The sequence below is a fragment of the Lemur catta genome, chromosome 3 (assembly GCF_020740605.2).
Source record: "Lemur catta isolate mLemCat1 chromosome 3, mLemCat1.pri, whole genome shotgun sequence".
Lineage (NCBI taxonomy): Eukaryota > Metazoa > Chordata > Mammalia > Primates > Lemuridae > Lemur > Lemur catta.
In genome coordinates this window covers 34,653,113-34,671,920 of record NC_059130.1, presented here as the reverse complement: position 1 = coordinate 34,671,920, position 18,808 = coordinate 34,653,113, and the positions used below count along the sequence as shown (strand labels likewise).

The 18,808-nt window shown below is 35.9% G+C and overlaps 2 protein-coding genes across 2 annotated transcripts in view; both read right to left on the bottom strand.

Moving 5' to 3' along the window:
* Positions 1-18,808, bottom strand: part of ATF6 (activating transcription factor 6) — a 193,348-nt gene that overhangs the window by 69,339 nt on the left and 105,201 nt on the right. The window lies entirely within an intron of this gene.
* Positions 15,230-18,164, bottom strand: LOC123634138. Its single transcript, XM_045545462.1, has 3 exons — positions 18,024-18,164; positions 16,519-16,746; positions 15,230-16,358 (listed from the first exon to the last, which is right to left on the bottom strand). The coding sequence occupies exons 1-3, from the start codon at positions 18,162-18,164 to the stop codon at positions 15,756-15,758; spliced, it is 972 nt and encodes a 323-aa protein (XP_045401418.1). The 3' UTR covers positions 15,230-15,755.

Below are 18,808 nucleotides of genomic sequence, written 5' to 3'. Positions count from 1 at the left end.
AATTAAGGATAAACTTGCTGAAGCGGTAAAAATTATTAATATTCTCTGTGGTGAAGTGGCAAATACATAAAAAACAGTTCTGCTGCCTACTGAAGCATAATGGCCGTCTCAAGAAAAAGCATTGATGTGACTCAGCTGCAAGCTGAACTACCCACTTTTTTCATGGAATAACACTTTTACTTGAAATAATGACTAATGTTATTTAGGCGTGAGTACCCATCAAGCACTTTTTGAAAATGAATGAAGTAAGCCTGTTATTTCAAAGAGAACACTTGACAATATGACTGCAAATGATGAAATTTGAGATTCTGAGTGAAAAACAGAATTTTGGAAACTTTGTATCTACGGTAAGTATGACTTTCTTGATGTGACTGATGCTGATATAAATGATTGTGATTTTTTGATATTTTATGAAGAACTGGCTCAATATTTGGAAGATCTGTATGACTTAGTAACCAAAATCTTCCAAATGAGCATTGCATGATATTTCAAAATCACACATGGGTAAAAGTTCCATTCAAAGTGAAAGATGGATCAATGGATTTTAATATTACAGAGTATAAAAGTGTCATTCATTGACTGGGCTTCGGATTCCATAGTGCAACTAATATTTTAACTAACATTTTAAGAATGGCTGAGTTTGGATGTAGTATCAAAAAAGAATAGCCTACAATTATGTGAAAAGGCTATTAAAATACTCCTCCCTTTTCCAACTACTTATCTGTATGAAGGTAGATTTTCTTCACATATTTCAACTAAAACAATATATTGCAACAGATTGAATACAGATACATATATAAGAATGTTATCTTCCATTAAATTAGATATTAAAATTTGCAAAATTATAAAACAATGTCATGGTTCTCGCTAAAAAAATTATTTTGCTTTGGAGGATATAATTATTTTTCATTAAAATGTTAGTTATTTAAAATTTTAATTGGCTTATTATTTTCAAATAAAATATTAATTTTTTTTTTGCTTTGGAGACAGGGCTGTCACCCGGGCTAGGGTACCATGGCATCAGCCTAGCACACAGCAACCTCAAACTCCTGGGCTCAAGCGATCCTCCTGCCTCAGCCTCCCGAGTAGCTGGGACTACAGGCATGTGCCACCATGCCTGGCTAATTTTTGCTATTTTTAGTAGAAACGGGGTCTCACTCTTGCTCAGTCTGGTCTCGAACTCCTGAGCTCAAGGGATCCCCCCGCCTCAGCCTCCCTGAGTGCTAGGATTACAGGCGTGAGCCACTGTGGCCGGCCAAAACATTAAATATTTCAAATACTTCTTAGTTTTAATTTCTGCTAATGGCTAATGATACTGAGTATCTTTTTCTGTGCTATTGACCATTTGTGTATCTTCTTTGGAGCAATGTCTACTCAAATCCCTTGCCCATTTTTAACTACGGTCATTTGTTTTTTTATTGAGTTGTAAGACTTCTTTACATATTCTGATTACAAATCCTTATCAGATATATGATTTGCAAATAGTTTCTTTCATTCTGTGGATTGTTTTTTCTCTTTCTTAGTGGTGACCTTTGAAGCACAAAAGTTTTTACTTTTGAAGAAGTCCAATTTATCTGTTTTTTTTAAATTTTGTTACTTGTGCTTTTGGTATCATAATGTATGTTTAGTTTTATTAACTTTTCCAGAGTAGCTATACCATCTTTCATTCCCACTAGCAATATATGAGTGATCCAATTTCTCTGCATCATTGCCAGCATTTGGTTTTGCCACTATTGTTTATTTTTAGTCAATTATTAAGATGTAGTTAAAGTATCAACTTTAAAAGGTCCATTCTCAACCTTTTGGGACCAATTTCCACCCATCAGCTTCTCCTCTTTCCATTTCCACTCTCTATACCCTAGGCTTAGGCAAAATGAACTGACCCTCATTTATGTTCCCATAATTTCTTATGCCCATCACTATTAAGTTAATTAACAAATTACAGTTGATGTTTATATGTCTGTTTCTACTGGGTTGCACTTCTTCAGGGTAAGATTCATAATGGTGGGATCCATGGGCCTCCCGAAATTGTATGAAACATTCTGTTAAAATATGTATATGAATTTTTCTTGGGAGAGGGAGGAGTCCATGATCAAAAATGGATAAAAGATCACTGTTTTAGAGGAAAACTCTGTCTTTCAATTCCCAGCATCTCAGACTGAAGGCACTCAATAAATATTTTAATACAAATGACTCTTTTAGTGAAAAAAATTATCTTACTAAAAATTGTTTTATATCTTACAAATGACTTTTATGCTATAACTACTTTCTTTCTTTCTTTTTTTTTTTTTTTTTTGAGACAGTGTCTGTTTTGTTGCCTCGGCTAGAGTGAGTGCCATGGCGTCAGCCTAGCTCACAGCGACCTCAAACTCCTGGGCTTAAGCCATCGTACTGCCTCAGCCCCCCAGTAGCTGGGACTACAGGCATGCGCCACCATGCCCGGCTAATTTTTTCTATATATATATTTTAGTTGGCCAGATAATTTCTTTCTATTTTTAGTAGAGATGGGGTCTCGCTCTTGCTGAGGCTGGTCTTGAACTCCTGACCTCGAGCAATCCACCCGCCTTAGCCTCCCACAGTGCTAGGATTACAGGCGTGAGCCACTCCGCCCGGCCTATTTCTTTTAAGCAGAAGGATTCACTTATAGCCACAATGTCCCTGAGTGGCTAAATTTTATTTACAGTGAAACAGTGAGAAATCTTTAGCAAAGCATTTGATACGGAACAGTTGATTCTCCCAGTTAATGACCATTTCATTTCAGATTGTTGTTTTCTAACATCCAGACATGACTGAATAGAAATGACTAACAGCTACTCTGGTCAGTTTGTGGCTTACTCTATCATCATGGTTATTACTCACTCACATCCTTTAGAAAAACTCTTTTCTAATCTTTATAGTCTTGCTCACAATTAAGTGCACTCTTTTTCCAACACATCTTAAATTCTACCAAAACAAATGCTATTACCAATCTGTATTCATATTACAATGAGATATACTAGAAACAAAGGAAATTTAGGGCTGATCTACAAAGATGACTTCCAAAAGATAACAAGTTTGAAATTTTTGTATCCATAGCCCTAAAATATACTGGGCAAATAATGGCACATTGAAACTTTTTTAAAATGAATAAATGAATGGGTGAATCTTTCTTCTTATTGTTAGAGACCTTAAGTCAGCAGAACATGAAGTACACTCATTTCCAGATGCTTAAGTTTTTATGTCTAGGCAAATTCATTTCTTACAAACTTCCTTAGCTGACGGCAACAACACAACATAACACAACACACATGCATAAGATAGTCTAAAAGGAGAAAATTTACAAATACACTCCTCATCAGAAACAGTAATATAAGGAGTACGAATGGTGGCAATCATACTAATTGGAAATCATTTACTTCCTCATCAGAGTCCAGATAGTTAAGCTAATGCCTCTAAGAAATAGAAGCCATCACTTTAAGATACTGCCAAACACTTACCTATGGAAACTTCCAAAACAATGTGCAAGGAATCTAAGCTGGAGATCACTCTCCAATATGACAGCTACACAAGTAATGATATGAGTAACTGATTAATGGTGAAGGCCGGAAGAAATAACATGTACTAAGTCCTGCACTGGAATGCCAGGTCACATAAAAGTGTGCTCCTTATAAACAAAAATTCTGAATAGATGAGAGGCTCTTAGCAAGATATTATACAAAGGTAATGCTCCTTATTCTAGAAGGTTTTTTTGGGGGGGAATTTCTCTAAATTTTTGATCTTTGCTCTTTTAACAACCTAAATCTTTTATTGGGAAATATGGCTATAGGTATGTTCTTAGACTTATCAAGAAGTCTTGGCTATAGGTATGTTCTTAGACTTGTGAGCTCTGACATTCACAGAAGATCATGAAAAAATCACTTACCAATATAGAACTATTAATTTTTAAAAAAGTATAGAATGATGTGAGATAATAAGATATATCTATATCTACATTTGTTTGTCTGCCCCAGTCCCTGGCACAGAGTTCCTAAAACCCTTGTAATTTCCTGAGCTATGGGAGCATCTGACACAGAGCTCCTAAATCCCTTGGAATTTCTTGGGTGATAGAAGCATATCTTGGTGGACTCCTGGATGGGAGCTGGTCACCAGAAATACTAAGCCATGTTTATGAGCTTGGAGCTTTCACTCCCACCTCACATTCTCTGGAGAGGGAAGAGGGGCTGAAAATGGAGTCAATAATTGATCATGCCTATGTAATGAGGCCTCCATAAAAATCCCTGAACCATGGGGTTCAGAGAGCTTCCAGAGAGCTGAATGCATGTGGAGGTGCCCAGACGACGGTGCTCCCAGAGAAGGCAAGGAAGTTCCATGCCCCTTTCTACATATCTTGCCCTATGTGTGTCTTTCATCTGGCTGTTCATCTGTATCCTTTGTAATGTCCTTTCTAATAAATGGGTAAATGTAAGTAAATATTCCTTTGAGTTCTGCAACCTGCTCTAGCCAATTAATTAAACCCAATGAGGGGGGTAGAGGGAACCCCTAATTTACAGCCAGTCAGAAGCACAGGTTTTATAACCTGGGGCTTATAATTGGTATCTCAAGTTTGGGGCAGTCTTGTGGGACTGAGCCCTCAACCTGTGGGATCTGACACTAACTCCAGGTAGACATTGTCACAGTTGAACTAAATTGCAGGACACCCAGTCGGTATCTGCTAGAGAATTATTTCGTTGGTATGTGGGGAAAAATCCCCACATGCACATTGTGGTGATTAGAGGTGAAGTGTTGTGCTGAGTAATTGTGAGTAGAGAGAACAGTTTGTTTGTCTGATCAGAAGTAAATGACAATGTGAAATAGCCAACTGGAGTATTAGGCTAATTATAAAGTTCAGTGATAAACTAAAATGAAGAACTAAAGTCTATCAAATAGGAAAACCAATAGGTACTATTCAAAAAAACCCACAAAGGAAAGTATCTAGGAGGTGAATGCTAGATAACAAAGGGTGGTGAAGATATTCAATTGACTAATCCTAACCTTTTCTTTGTTTCAACATACCCACAATTATTAAGCAAGGATTCCAAACTGGTGCTTTCTAAAACGTAAAAAAAAAAAACTATCCAAATCAGTGTAAAAATTTCCTAAAGTTTTTGTATTTCCCAACTCTTGCTATATCTGTGACATTAAAAACACAATATAATATAGAATATATGTAGAACTAAGAGTCGATAGTCAATAAGCTAAAAATCTGATCCCAACTTATTCAACCTTATATTGTACAACACTCTCTGAATTCTAATAAAATCAAGTGATTTTCTTTATTCCCTTTCTTTCACTCAGTGTATACTTAACTTTTCAGTGAAGTTACCTGTGTCTGGAATGCCTTTGTTTTGGGTGGGAATACCTTTTCACCTTATATGACTCTAGCTCATGCATTCTTTACCTTTGAAGGCTTTATGATCATCTCCCTTCCCACCCAAAATCTCAAGTCTCAATGTCATATAGGGGATTTTCATATAGGTCTGCTGTAAGAAAAAAATCAACTAATATATGATAGAAATTATAATAGGCAAAAGCACAGAATCATAGAGTATGAAGAGACCTCAGAGATCAGTAGCCCTTACCCCCATTCAAAAAAAAAAAAAAAAAAACTCAAGCCTAGTTGGGATTTAGAGCTCTATCAACAACAATTTTATTCCAATAAACCAACAACCTGCAACTCAAAATAAATGTTTCTAAAATCACCAAGAAAAATGTCAAGACCTTCAAAGTGAAAAACAGAATTCACTCATGAAAGCCAGTTGATCAAATTGCTAATAGTGCTGGACCCTGCCCACTGCCTGGGTAGGTTTCTGGGATGTTCCTAAAGAAAAGGAAATCAGCATACAACAACTTAACAAACATAATTATCTATCAAGTCATACTTGCTCATAACACAAAATTTCTACTCTCTTCCTTGTGTGTTTCTGCTTTCTTTGGTGTGTGATTAGGAAGCATACACAATCTTTAGCATCACTCTAAATCATGTAAGATCAGGATGCTCAATATACCGAGACAATTATATTCAGAGATAATCTTCATACCCTTTACTTCATACAGTGACAAACAGGTTATTATAAAAAAGTAAGATCTAGGGATGATTATAAATGAAGGTGAGTTAAGGTAATTTTATGTTACATCAATATAAATAATTATTTCATCATTGATCAGACCCTAAATGCATTTTCATGAACAATTCTAATGGAGTCACATGTTAAAATCAAAACAGGTATAGGCAATAGATAGATAATCTTATATAGTAATTATTCTTATATGTTTCAAGCCAGGAGTAGTAGAAATTGTCTTATAAATCTTTGAATCAATTATTTCATGGCTCCCAGGATACAGCTTGTTTTATGAAAAGAATTGTTCAAATGATTTTCTCTGTTAACAAAGATATAATAAATATATGATTCTACTATGAGAAGATCAAAGAATGACCAAAGTATGACCTATTAACAACTCTCAGAGTATAAAACTTTTATAGAGAATAAAAATCACTCCAATATAAAATAGTAAGTTAAAATTATTGTAGTTTTAAACTACCAAACCTCAGGTGAGTATATATCTTTGCTATTTATAAATAATCCAAAAATTCAAATCTAAAAACAACAGATGCTGTTTGCTACAAACATTAGTATTGCCAAAACTGTGAATATAAACACAGTTTATGGCTCAACTAAGACATACTTAAGTATGCTGGGGATAAAATATTGAAATAAAGAATACATCCTGGTCATTCAAGACTATCTTTATAATTTCTTTTTACTTTACAATATTTTAATTTCAAAATATTAAGGGGGTACAGATGTTTTTGATACATAGCTTAAGTCAGGGCTATAAATGTGCCCATCCCCGAATAGTGTTCATTATACCCATAAGGTAGCTGTTTGCCCTTCCCTTCTTTCCCCCACCCCCTGCTTGATTTCCAATGACTTTTACTTTCCTCTGTTCAAGACTGTCTTTAAAAATTACTTCACATAAGTATGTACAAATATTTCATATGTATGACAAACAGGAAAACATGTTTCATAATAGGCAAGAATAATGTTTGTTGGTTAACAAGACAGAAGACCATATGAGTGAGTGTGGGTGACAGTGGGCTGTCCACTGTCATTTTGTATTAAACATCAATAATAATGTTACTAAGACTATACACCAAAAGTATTCTCAAACATAGGTTAGTACATACTAATTGTGAGCCCAAGAACATGTACAGAAAGTGCTTCATATACACTTCAATGAAATAACAGATCAATACATCAATGGACTGGTACAATTTGATGGTATAATGAAATAATGCTGCTTCTTGATATTATTGAGATCAAGATCGTATCTAGAAAAGTAAATCACATCAGCCATTAATCTGACAGTGTAGCTAAAAATTTCAGAACTAATTTCAGAGCAAATTATAGTTAATTTAGAAATTAGTGAAGTTTCAAAGAGACTAAATGATATAAATGAAGGAATAACTATATTCTGGCATTAATTCACAAAAAGGAATACCAATAGGCCTTTTGTATAAACACATGTTTAAAATGTTCAAATTAAGAGATCAAACATAGCATTACTGTGAAGAATCTCAAATTTATTTTCTAGGCAGAACTTTTAAATTTGACCTTTTTAAATAAATTTAAATGATTTCTGAGGTAGAATGGAAGAACTAAAAAAAAATGAGTAATATGTTTCTTTCTGACTATAATTCCCATAGCTTCTTTTACCAAAGTTTTTCTTTTTCAGTTTCATACCTTATTCTTTAATTTTCAATTTCAAATGTCAAATTTTAAAATGTTCTTGTGTAGCTGAAGATCATTAGTTTTGCTCAAAGCATTTACAGAATGAGCATGTCTCAGCTAATGCAAAAGTTTATGTCACTATGTGTATACATGCAAAGCAAACATTTAGCACGTACTCTGACGTTAAGGAGATACTTTTAATAAACTATAATAACTGGCTTCTTATTAGCTTCTAACTGAGAATGTTAACCCCCAGCTCAACAAGCTCACAAAAATGGTTTTCGAGGAGGTCTCTTTTCATGTCATCTGTTAATTAACTTATAAGCAAAAGTTGAGTACTACTCCTCACGTCCTCAATAGGTTCTTTAAGCAAAATGATGTATAACAAAATCAGTTTTACTGTAGGCTAATTGATATAAACAAGAGTTAAGTTCCTACAGCATATTTCTGGTCACAAAAACATTACCAAAACTTCTAAATGAAGACCCAAAACAATTCTAATATTAAACAATGAAATAAATGTGAGCTATACATACATTTAAGAAGGATTAATAAAAATAAGTAAGATAACTATTTACCCAATTTTTGGTAAGTGATGGTGATGGTAGCAATGGTGGGGTAAACTCAAGGAATAAATGTTTGCAAAGCAAAAATTATAAGGAGTATCTCCTCCCACCACATAGTTCAAAAACAATCATAAATATGGCAGGCTTGCTGAGTACTTTGATACCACATCATTTATTATTGTGCATTTGTATGACCATATACTGTAAAAATTTTTATATAACAATCATTTGTATTCATCCATTCATTCATTTTCCCACCCAATTATTCCAGTTCAGGGTTGTGAGTGGCTGAAGTCTGTTCTGGAAGCTCAGGGCATCAGGTGGGAACCAACCATGGACAGAATGCCACCCCATCACAGGACCACTCACAAACAGACTCACACTCACTCAGACTGGGACCATTTAAACATGCCAATTCACTAACATGAAGCACTTTGGGATGTGGGAAGAAACCAGAGAAAACCCAGATAGGAGGAGAATGTGCAAACTCCACACAGACAGTAACCCCAGTTGGAAATTGATTTTTTTCTTCATCAATGTTATAATGCAATGATGTTAAACAAAACATTTTTCAAGGACCTGCTGTAGTCTGTCAAGTTTCTTCTGTTCTGAACGGGTACTAAGCTGTGGAATATATAGGCAATGGGTCCAATAATTCTGTGCTTGTCCCAGAGAATAAAATGGAGAAAAATAGCAGAGAAAAATTTTCACCAATTTGTAAGATACAGAGGAATAAGGTAGTAGAGTGTTGAATTCATTACAGGGTGTCCCAAAAGTTGCTATACATAGGGAAAATGGGAAATTGTAGCTAAATGTACCTTTATTTACAAAATATTCATTACAAAATTTTATAAAATTTTTCTTTTGTAGTCTCCATACAAAGGAAACATTTGTAATCTCCATAAAAATGATAAATAATTTTTACCTGGAATGTTTTGTCTTTGTATTTACTACCAAATAAGACTTAATAAACTTAAAGGAATTTTTTTAAAGTATTTAACAAACTAACTTTTAAGTATTTGAGAAACTAACTTTTTAAACAAAGAAATCTGGAAAAGTAAACAAATCATTATGTTCATGATCATAGAGAATCTGTTTTGAAAAGCAGTTTTCAAGATTCTTCATGCTTTGATATACTAGACTTATTTCTCCCTAACTCTTGGTTAGAAAAGTAATAGAGAATTACTGAAGCTGTTAATGGAGTGAAAGAGATGATTTCAAATGGGCTTGTACAGCATGAGGATTCAGTACACATGTCTGGAATAACTTGCAGCTGTTGCAGGGTGTATAGGCTTAATGACATCACTGGGAATATTGAAGGAGAATATTGAAGGAGAATTGCCTGGAGTACTTTAAAATATTTATATTATTGTAATATGAAAAAATGTTTAATTAGAAGCCAGAAAATGGTATAAAAACTTAGCCGGCCTTTGTTTAATTCTCAATCAGATTTTTAGATGTCTCTCAACATTGTTACATATTCCTGAGTACACTTATTCACATATATGCTAGGTTGGAACAAAATGCCTCAATTACCACATGTTTTATAAGAAAAATGAGAGACAATTTTCTTTAGTTTTATCCAGTTTGGTTTAGTTCAATTTAATTTGAAACACTATAAATTATATACAAAACACCATAAGGGATTAAAATAAAAGGGTGAATAAAAACCCCTCACTCTTCTCAAGAAACTTACTTAGTGAGGATATACATAAAAACAATACAAAGAATACTGTAAGTACTACACATCAGTATTATGGGAATTCAATGGAATCATGGGGATTTCATCGAGTGTTCAAACACTAATCCTTGAAGAAGAGCGAGCCTGCCTGCCTGCCTGCAGGTACTCTCAGGCACCAGAGATACATTACATTATTCTTCCATCCAGATAAAAACACTAAGGAAATGTCTCAATTTTCATAATAAGATGTCAAACCTACTCCCTACTTGGCTTCTAAAGCATACAGAACAGCCCTGAATTAGCAATACAGAATACTAGTACTCTAGCTCTCACGGAAAGCCTGGATATGATATTTAGAAAGCATGCTTAAGAGGCATGCTAGCTATCCACTCCTTTAAGCATTCATTCTAAGTTCCAAGACCAAGCTGGACTCTGAGACTGCTTGGCTCACAAAATTTTGCCTCTCTCTGAACGACTTTTGCTGAATTGTACATTATGAACCAGATGACAAATCAATAAAAAGTCTACTAGGAGTCAAAGTCTATACTTAACGGAATACCACAGTTACATAATACACCACTAGAGGAGGTTTTGGCTCAATCTTAGCTCTAGAGCAGTGCTGTTTAATAGAAAGATACTGTGAATCATATATGCAAGCCACACATGTAACTTTAAAATTTCTAGTACATATAATAAAAAAGTAAAAAGAAACAGGTGAGATTAATTTTAATAATCTACTTTATTTAATGCAATATATTCAAAGTATTGTCATTCAACAAGTAATGAACACAAAAATTACTGAAATATTTTACTGTTTTTTCTTCATACTAAGTCTTCAAAATCTAGTGTGTATTTTACACTTATAGCACATCTCAATTAGGACTATTTCAAGACTAGTGGCTACTATACTGAACAGTGCAGCTCTAGAAGATAAATTTATTTTGGAAAATGACCCTTTCAGGTTTCCTCCCTAACAGAAAACTACAGCTCCTCTCCTGTCTCCCTTTTATTCTACAGATTATTTAGGAGCAGCAGCCATGACAAATCCACTTAGCAGTTCTTTGGAGGTAAAGGTTGGAAGGCGGGGCAGTTGGTCAGTAGGATATTTTAAACCCATGTATTGAAAGTGTAATAAACAGACTCTTCTACTGCACTTCACCTATCTCCAAATGCTCTAATAGCCCAAGCCCAATCTCCAAAACAGATGGCCTTGCTGATAGTACAGAATAACTTCTACCCAGATGGATAGGGAACTGGGAGTACTGACACTCCTGGGCTATGTTTAATAAGGGACATTTTTAAATGAACAGAATACAGTTATTAATACATTTAAAATATAAATTGAAATATTATATCTTTGGTTTCTGTACATAATCTTCAAGTAAAAATATTACAGTCTATTCTGATTTGGAAACATTTCAACTTCGCTTAAATTTTGCAAAATAAAATGACACACTACTTGGAGGGGGTGTTATGTTAATCTGTTGAATACTTCTGAAAGAACTCCTTTCTAGTGTAATTTCATTTACTGGTAATAAAAAAGTAGTAAAGTACAGTAAAAAGGGTACTAGCCTGAAATGGGAGATGATTTGACTTCTAGACCTTGCTTTGTCATAAATGAATTGTGTGATGCTATATAACTCCCTGGGTCAAATTTCTTCATCTGTAAAATAAGGGGGTGAATGGATACCTCTAAATTTCAAAAATCTGAAGTGGAAACTATACATTCAAGAATTTCAAAATGTTCTACACTTTAAAAGCAATATTATTTGAAGCAAATAGTATTTCCAAAATACTGTTGTAAAACTTCATAAAAATGAGATTAAATAATAAAGCTAAAATAAATGGCTAAATTGTGAAAGGAACGTAATTCTACTTATTATATGTTCTATTCCTGTTCATCTATTCCTCCTAGCTTTTCACCAGTAACTAAAAATAACACTTGACGTTCTCTATGTGAGAGAATTCATTAAGTTCAATTTACTAGTGAAACATTTTAAATTTGAGTGACTGGGATCACTAACCTTCACTGATAAAATTCTGCTGTTGACCTTAAGGAATTTGAAGACTCATCAAAATAAACCAAGCAAAGAAAAAAAATATACACAAATGTATAATCATCTAATATGGAGCTATGTTAGAAGTATAGTTTTATAATGCAGAGAACAGGGGTGGTCCAGCACCTGTTTTTGTAACTGACTGGGTCCTTTGCTTTTTCAAAAAGATCAGTAAAGTTTTTTTTAAAATGTCCTGATGTCAATGCACAATAGCATCTTTCAGAAATGTTTAAATGTTGACAGAGGAAGTTAAGATTCCCTCCCACTCATACCAAATCATGTAAGCAGGAACAATTCATCTACTCAGAATAAGACAACATGACTGCTTTCTTGTACATATTTTATAGAGGTAATTAAATGTTTTGGGGGAGGGATAAGCACTTAATAACAAAATGATCACAGATACATTGCTAAAGCCATTACAAAGCCCCAATTTAAAAACAGAGTAAAATCCTAATCTAAGCACATGTCCTCCTGGCTACTTGATCTCTATTTTCTACACTCTAATAAAAATTCCTGCCTCAGACAAATATCATTTTCACAGTTACGGAACAGAGTCTTGTAAATCCTTGTAAGACAGAATGAATGGGAGTTTACCTATAACTATCTGATTCTGGGGATATCAGTCAGATGAAATTAGAATATTAGACAAGATTTAAGCATAAATGCTTGTACTTTACAAAAGTATGCATATGCTATCTTGCAATGATTTAAAAACATATATGTATTCTTTAAAATAAGTGAAACACACATAAATTTCAATAATTTGTTGGGCTAGTAAACTATGGGTCATTTCTCTCTTATTTTTCAAATTAAATTTCTCAGCATGGAGATAGTCCTTTTGAAATAAAAAGCATTTTAAATTTATTACATAGTTAACTATCAATGGTTGGGAACATTTGGTGAGAATTCTATAAAAATTTGTGTAAACCTCATAAAGACAACAAAATAATTGTTGCCTCCAACAACCGAAAAAGAATTTACAAATAATTCAGTAATTTTAAAAAGTTTAAGAAGCTTAAAATTTAAGAAGCACTTTAAAATTAAGACTCTTCTCCATCATTTATGTGGTTTAAGAAAGTCATGTCACTCAGTTCTAAAAACCAGATCTACTAATCTCAGTTTCCAATCAAATTTTAGTGGCTTTCATGAATTACAAAAAGAATTTCAAACTAAAATTATTTAATTCCAAAATAAGTCTTCTTTTTTTTTCCTTTTTGAGACAGTCTCACTCTGTCACCCAGGCGAGAGTGCAGTGCAGTGGCATCATGATAGCTCACTGCAACCTCAAACTCCTGGGCTCAAGCGATTCTCCTTGCTTCAGCCTCCCAAGTAGCTGGGACTACAGGGATGCGCTACCACACCTGTCTAATTTTTTCTATTTTTTGTAGAGATGTGGTTTCGCTTTTGCTCAGGCTCGTCTTGAACTACTGGCCTCAAGCTATCCTCCAGGATTACAGGCATGAGCCACCATGCCTGGCCTCAAAATAAGTTTTGAAAACCATTTCTTAAAAACAAAACACACATACAAACACACTCTCAATTTAGCTTTTTAAGAGAAACAAAAAAGGGGCTTTAAGTCTCCAGTACTAATAAGCAGCAAATGACTCATATTGGATAACATGTTTTAACACCAGTTCCTAAAGTGAGTTTATTATTATAAAAGCTTTTCCAACCATTTTCAAGAAAGGGAAAAATCACATAGGGATTAATTTTTGCAGAAGTAGGGACTTTATAAAAGTATTCCAGCACCAATTTAGTTTGATAAAGTGTCAGAAAAGGGAGAAAAATGCAAATACCAGAAATCTTTAACTACAAATGACATGCATATTTTCTTAATAAAAGGAATGCCTGGGATTACAGAAGATTTATTTCTATCTGGTATAGGGTTTTCCAATTTAAGAGTAAAAGGAACAAGATGATGATTATATTACATACATGGAAACAGATGTTTTAAACCTTAGATGATTAACGTTGGTCAAAAAATTAAGCAACATTTGTTCTTCCCTTACATAGCCCATTATGGTTGTGTGCAATTAAATGCCTGTCAAATGGGCATTTGGGATATAGGGTTCCTGGCACTTTTCTGAATCAGATAAAACACCTTACAAAGGAAATAAAGAGAATTCCTGTTGGGGGGGGGCGGATGTCTATTACTCAATATATTTTGTTGTTGTTGCCGTTTTGAGTGCAGTGGCATGATCATAGCTCACTGTAACCTTGAACTCCTAGGCTCCAAGTAATCCTCCATCCTCAGCCTCCCAAGTAGCTGGGACTACAGATGTGCACCATCATGCCCAGCTAATATTCTTAGAAATTTTTGTAGAGATGGGTTCTCACTATGTTGCCCAGGCTGGATTTGAACTCCTGGCCTCAAGCAATCCTCCTGCCTCAGCCTCCCAAAGTGCTGGGATTACAGGGCTTTTTAAGAGCAGATTTGAAAGACTTAGGCTTTTCAGAAGTTCAACAAAAGAATAAACTTGTTTTACCTTGTTATTTTTCAGGAGTTTACTTTGAAGATAAAGTGTCCACTAAACCAGTTTATAATTTTTTTAAATCTACATAGGTTAGAATAGACTCATCACAGTAAAATAATTTACCTTGCCTGCAGAAATCTGGTAAAGCTGAACTTTGAAAATACCAACAGTATAGTTTACTGTTGAGAAGACAATGGTTTCCCCTCAATGAGGTAGGAAAAGAACCCAAAGACACATTTTAGCATCTTTAAGGAATGACTCATTATGCGAGAGGGAAACTCAAATGAGTGCCTATGAAAAATAACTTAAGAGACAAAAGGGAAAGGGAGAGGAAAATCAACTAATTGGGAAAAAAAAGTAAATGTGATCTTAAGCTTGATGGATATAGCAGGGACTTATGAGATAAATGGATACACAGAAGAAATTCTAAACTATGTGCAAAAGGAAACTGGATGATGTGGAGATGGTAGAACGTTATGAAGGAAGTCATTTTCACAGATTCCTCTTCATTCTAATGGAAGTAGACATCCATTTCTTTAGAAGAATTAAAATCTTTTACTTACATGCTCATATTTCTTACACATCAGAGTTAAAAAATATCAAGGATATGAGTCCAACTGAGGAAGAGAAGGAGGAAAACCCTACACATCCAAAAAGTAAAGTTCAGAGAAGCACACTTAGGTCATCATAAAGTGTTACAACCAAGTTTTATTTCGATCTGCTAAATTGGAGGCATACAATGACCTCAACACATGCCTTTAAATTCCTTCGCAAAAAAAAAAGAGATGATGGTGTAAAAGGAGCATTTTTGAGGTTTGAACAAAGTAACACATAGCAGAACCTTAGGAAAAGCTTCATTTAACTTTTTTTTAACTTTAGTTTTTAAGTAACCCCTGAAACCATTCAATGTCACCAATGCCATAATGAAGAAATCTTGGCCAACATTCATCTACAAAGCTGCTATTAAAAATGGCAGTCCTTTCTCCTTGGCCAACCTTAACATATGCCACCAGATGGTTTGTCCCCATTTTTCCCATGAAAGGAAAATCAAATAAAAATTACACCAAAGGAGGATTCAGTATGAAGATAAGCTGTATGAAATTCTAACTAAACAGTAATGCACATGTCCAGTTGTTTCATCACCTGTATAGTCATTAATAATCAGCCTTCTAGCTGCTTAAACAGCCCGGCCAACTCCTAATGGAAAGTGGGGTGGAGGAAGGTCTTCAGTATAGGTTGTCAGTGTTGGTGCTCCGAGGGGTCTTAATCTTCTCGATGTTTTTGAGGATTACATCATGCAAGGTAGCATACTGGTTCCGTACATGCAGCAGGATCTGGCGCACACTCAGGTACTCGTTTTCGTCGACCTCTGCTATGGTGCGGCGATAATCTTCCACTTGGGGGTACTTCACTATCTTGGATACCAACTTGGCCCGGGTGTTGTAGTAGGTGGAGAAGCGACATAGATAGGAGGCCGCTGTGCTCTCCACGGTCCACAGCTGGTCCACAGTGTCTTCCTGGATAGACACTCCGAAGTTGTTGCCATCTTCCACCTTCGGGATGAGCAGCTGCACCCACATCCGCACTGTGTTGCATTTCTCTCTCAGCAGCTCAATCTCAGGTTTTACCCGCTCAATTAGCTCCAGTTGCTCCGCAGAAGCTGTCCCTCGCTGCCCTGCCTTGCTGGTACCTTGACCGAGGACTGGGTCTGCAGAGGCGGCGGGTCCCGGTTGGGCCCATCCCCCACGGTGTGTGGCGCGGAAGGGGGCCCTGGGGCTGGCACCGAACGGATTCTGGACAGATCCTGCAGGCGGAGCTCCTGGACTCGGCTATCCAGCTCCAACAGCTTCTGAGGGAAGAAGGTAGACACCAGATCTTCGGCCTCCTGTGCGATACGGGCTCGAAACGAATCTACTTTCCCCTGCACGTCCTGTTCTAGCTTCAGTGGGGAAGCCATGGTCTCCAGGGGCGGTGAACGTTGGGACGGACAAGGCTTGGATTTCTCTCTCCTTGGCAGGCTTGTGCGTGGGCCTCACCGTGGCCACCAACTCCCAATAGACCCCCCGGAAATGGCGTCCCAGGGGGGTTCGAGCGGCCCGCGCACAGCGCCGACCACACCCTTCTGAAGACGCCTAGTGCAAGCAGCCAGGCGTCTGGGGACCACGTGTTTTCAGGAGACTCAGCCGGATGTAGTTCCCAGAGCCGCCCCTCTCCTACCTACCAGTCCGACAGTTCCAAAGAACGTCATTTAACATAAGCATTGTGAAGACCTGGCAATGACAAGTCGGTTATACTTCACATGGGCGCTCAACGAAGTCTACAATCCCTGGATCAAAAATACGCAATCTCTTTTGAAAGGAACCTCACCAAATGGGCTTTCCAGAGCAAGACTCACTTCTGGGGAAGCAGTAAATCACACCTTTTTGGGTAACCTGGGCCTATCCATGCTTTTCCCTTAGAAAATCAGAAGTGGTACACTTCACTGTGGTATTTTAATCAAGTCAGCAAACTTCTGAGATCTTCTATGGCTTACTTAATACAAGTTTTAGTTTAAATTACAAATGTTAAGTTATATGACTCTTCCTAAACTCACCTTTTTTGGGATAATTAGAAAAAATCTGAATCTAGACTCTAGATTAAAGATCAAAGTTAAGTTTCCTGAATTTGCTAACTGTATTGTGGTCACAGAGGTGAATATCCTTGTTTTTAGGAAATAGACACTACAAAGGAATAAAGTGACATGATATAGTATTTAACTTATTCTCAGATGGTTCTGAAAATTTGTGTGTGTTTGTGAAGAAAGAGAATGAGGAAAATATTAAAAATTGATAAATCTGCATAAAGGGTATATAGGAGTTCAGTATTATTCTTTTAACTTTTCTGTAAGCTTGAAATTATTTCAAAATAAAAAGTGAAAGAACTACCTTCCCCCTAAAGGTTTCTGGCATTATAAAGACAAATTCTGTAATCTTCTAAACTTTCAGCCAACATATTTATATTCGTTTTCCTTCCCCTGAAATATTTTCCTTTTGTTCTTGGTAACACCACAGAGTAAAGTCCATGCCTTTGACTTTGATACTAAAATTATTGAAGTTTACTTCAAAAAGATTATTCTAAAGATGCTATAGTACAGTTAGTTTCATATGTAACTGTCACCTCAGACTGTAAACTCCTTCAGAGCAGAAGCCAAGTCTTAATTTGTTTCTTCTGCATCTGGCACAAAACCTGGCATGGAGCAGGTTTTCAATACACATCTAATGCAATAATTTTGAATTAGTAAGATTTTAGGTAACCATAACTTCACATGATCTAGAACTAAGGGAAAAGTGTCAACAAGACAAACTTGTTATAGGTTGGGTTCCCCAGCAAGCAGACTCAGAGTTTGCTTACAGGAAGTTTATTAAGGGAGTGTTTTTGAGATAAACACCTGTAGAAGGGAAGCGGGAGCAGAGAGAGAAGCTTAACTTTGATGCAATCTCAAGGCCTCAGCTGACCCCATGGGAAACTGGGAAAGGCCCTTCAGAGTTGATTTGATATGGGGACAAGGCAATTCCTGAAGAGGGCTGTATGGCAACAGGACTTCCAGCTGTTGGGAAATAATCCTTTAGTCCTGATGGGGAATTTGGGGAATGCATCATAGCTTGGACTACAAATGTGTCACAGTAAGATACCTATACTAACAAAGTAGCAATGTGCTCAAGTCAAGTGTGTTCAGCACCATTTAGGAGTTGGAAATTCAAAAATGGTTTCTGTGTTCAGATTGCTTCCAGTCTTACAGGAGTGTGATAAAGGATGCAGTGGAGATAAATATATGGGTGTGTATTTATGTGGTTATAATATGTGGGGGAGGTATAGGGAACTACAACTAGTAAATTGGAATCTCAGGGTATAAGGGAAAGTGTCAGGAAATGAGGCAGGAGAAATAAGCAAGGACTAGCTCATAGAGACAGGCCCCTGTTTGCCATGCTTAAGGAACTTGGATTTAATAAAAGCCAGTCAAAGCATATAGGCACAGAAAAATACATGATGGATGACATAAAACGTAGAGGTAGATTTGAAGAAGAGACTAAAGGAAGAGAGACTGCTGCCATAATCCAAAAGAAAAAATATGCCTCATTTAAGGCAGTGGTGATGGGGTTGAAGAGAAGCATCAAGAGAGCTTTAGAAAGCAAAATTAACATGACTTGGTGATAGTTTTGGATGTGGACAGATGGGAAATGGCGTGATACAACACTATGGGTTTTTTTGTTTTGTTTTGTTTTTTGCTTAGGGAAAGAAT

What these genes read in the sequence shown, in the direction of transcription:
- LOC123634138 (XM_045545462.1), bottom strand. Translation starts at nt 18,164, where the DNA reads ATGCATTCCCCAAATTCCCCATCAGGACTAAAGGATTATTTCCCAACA. An exon ending in CTTTCCCAGTTTCCCATGGG is followed by an intron (nt 16,747 to 18,023) that starts GTCAGCTGAGGC and finishes TCGGACTGGTAG; the next exon opens with GTAGGAGAGGGGCGGCTCTG. An exon ending in GAGAGAGAAATCCAAGCCTT is followed by an intron (nt 16,359 to 16,518) that starts GTCCGTCCCAAC and finishes GGAGCTGGATAG; the next exon opens with CCGAGTCCAGGAGCTCCGCC.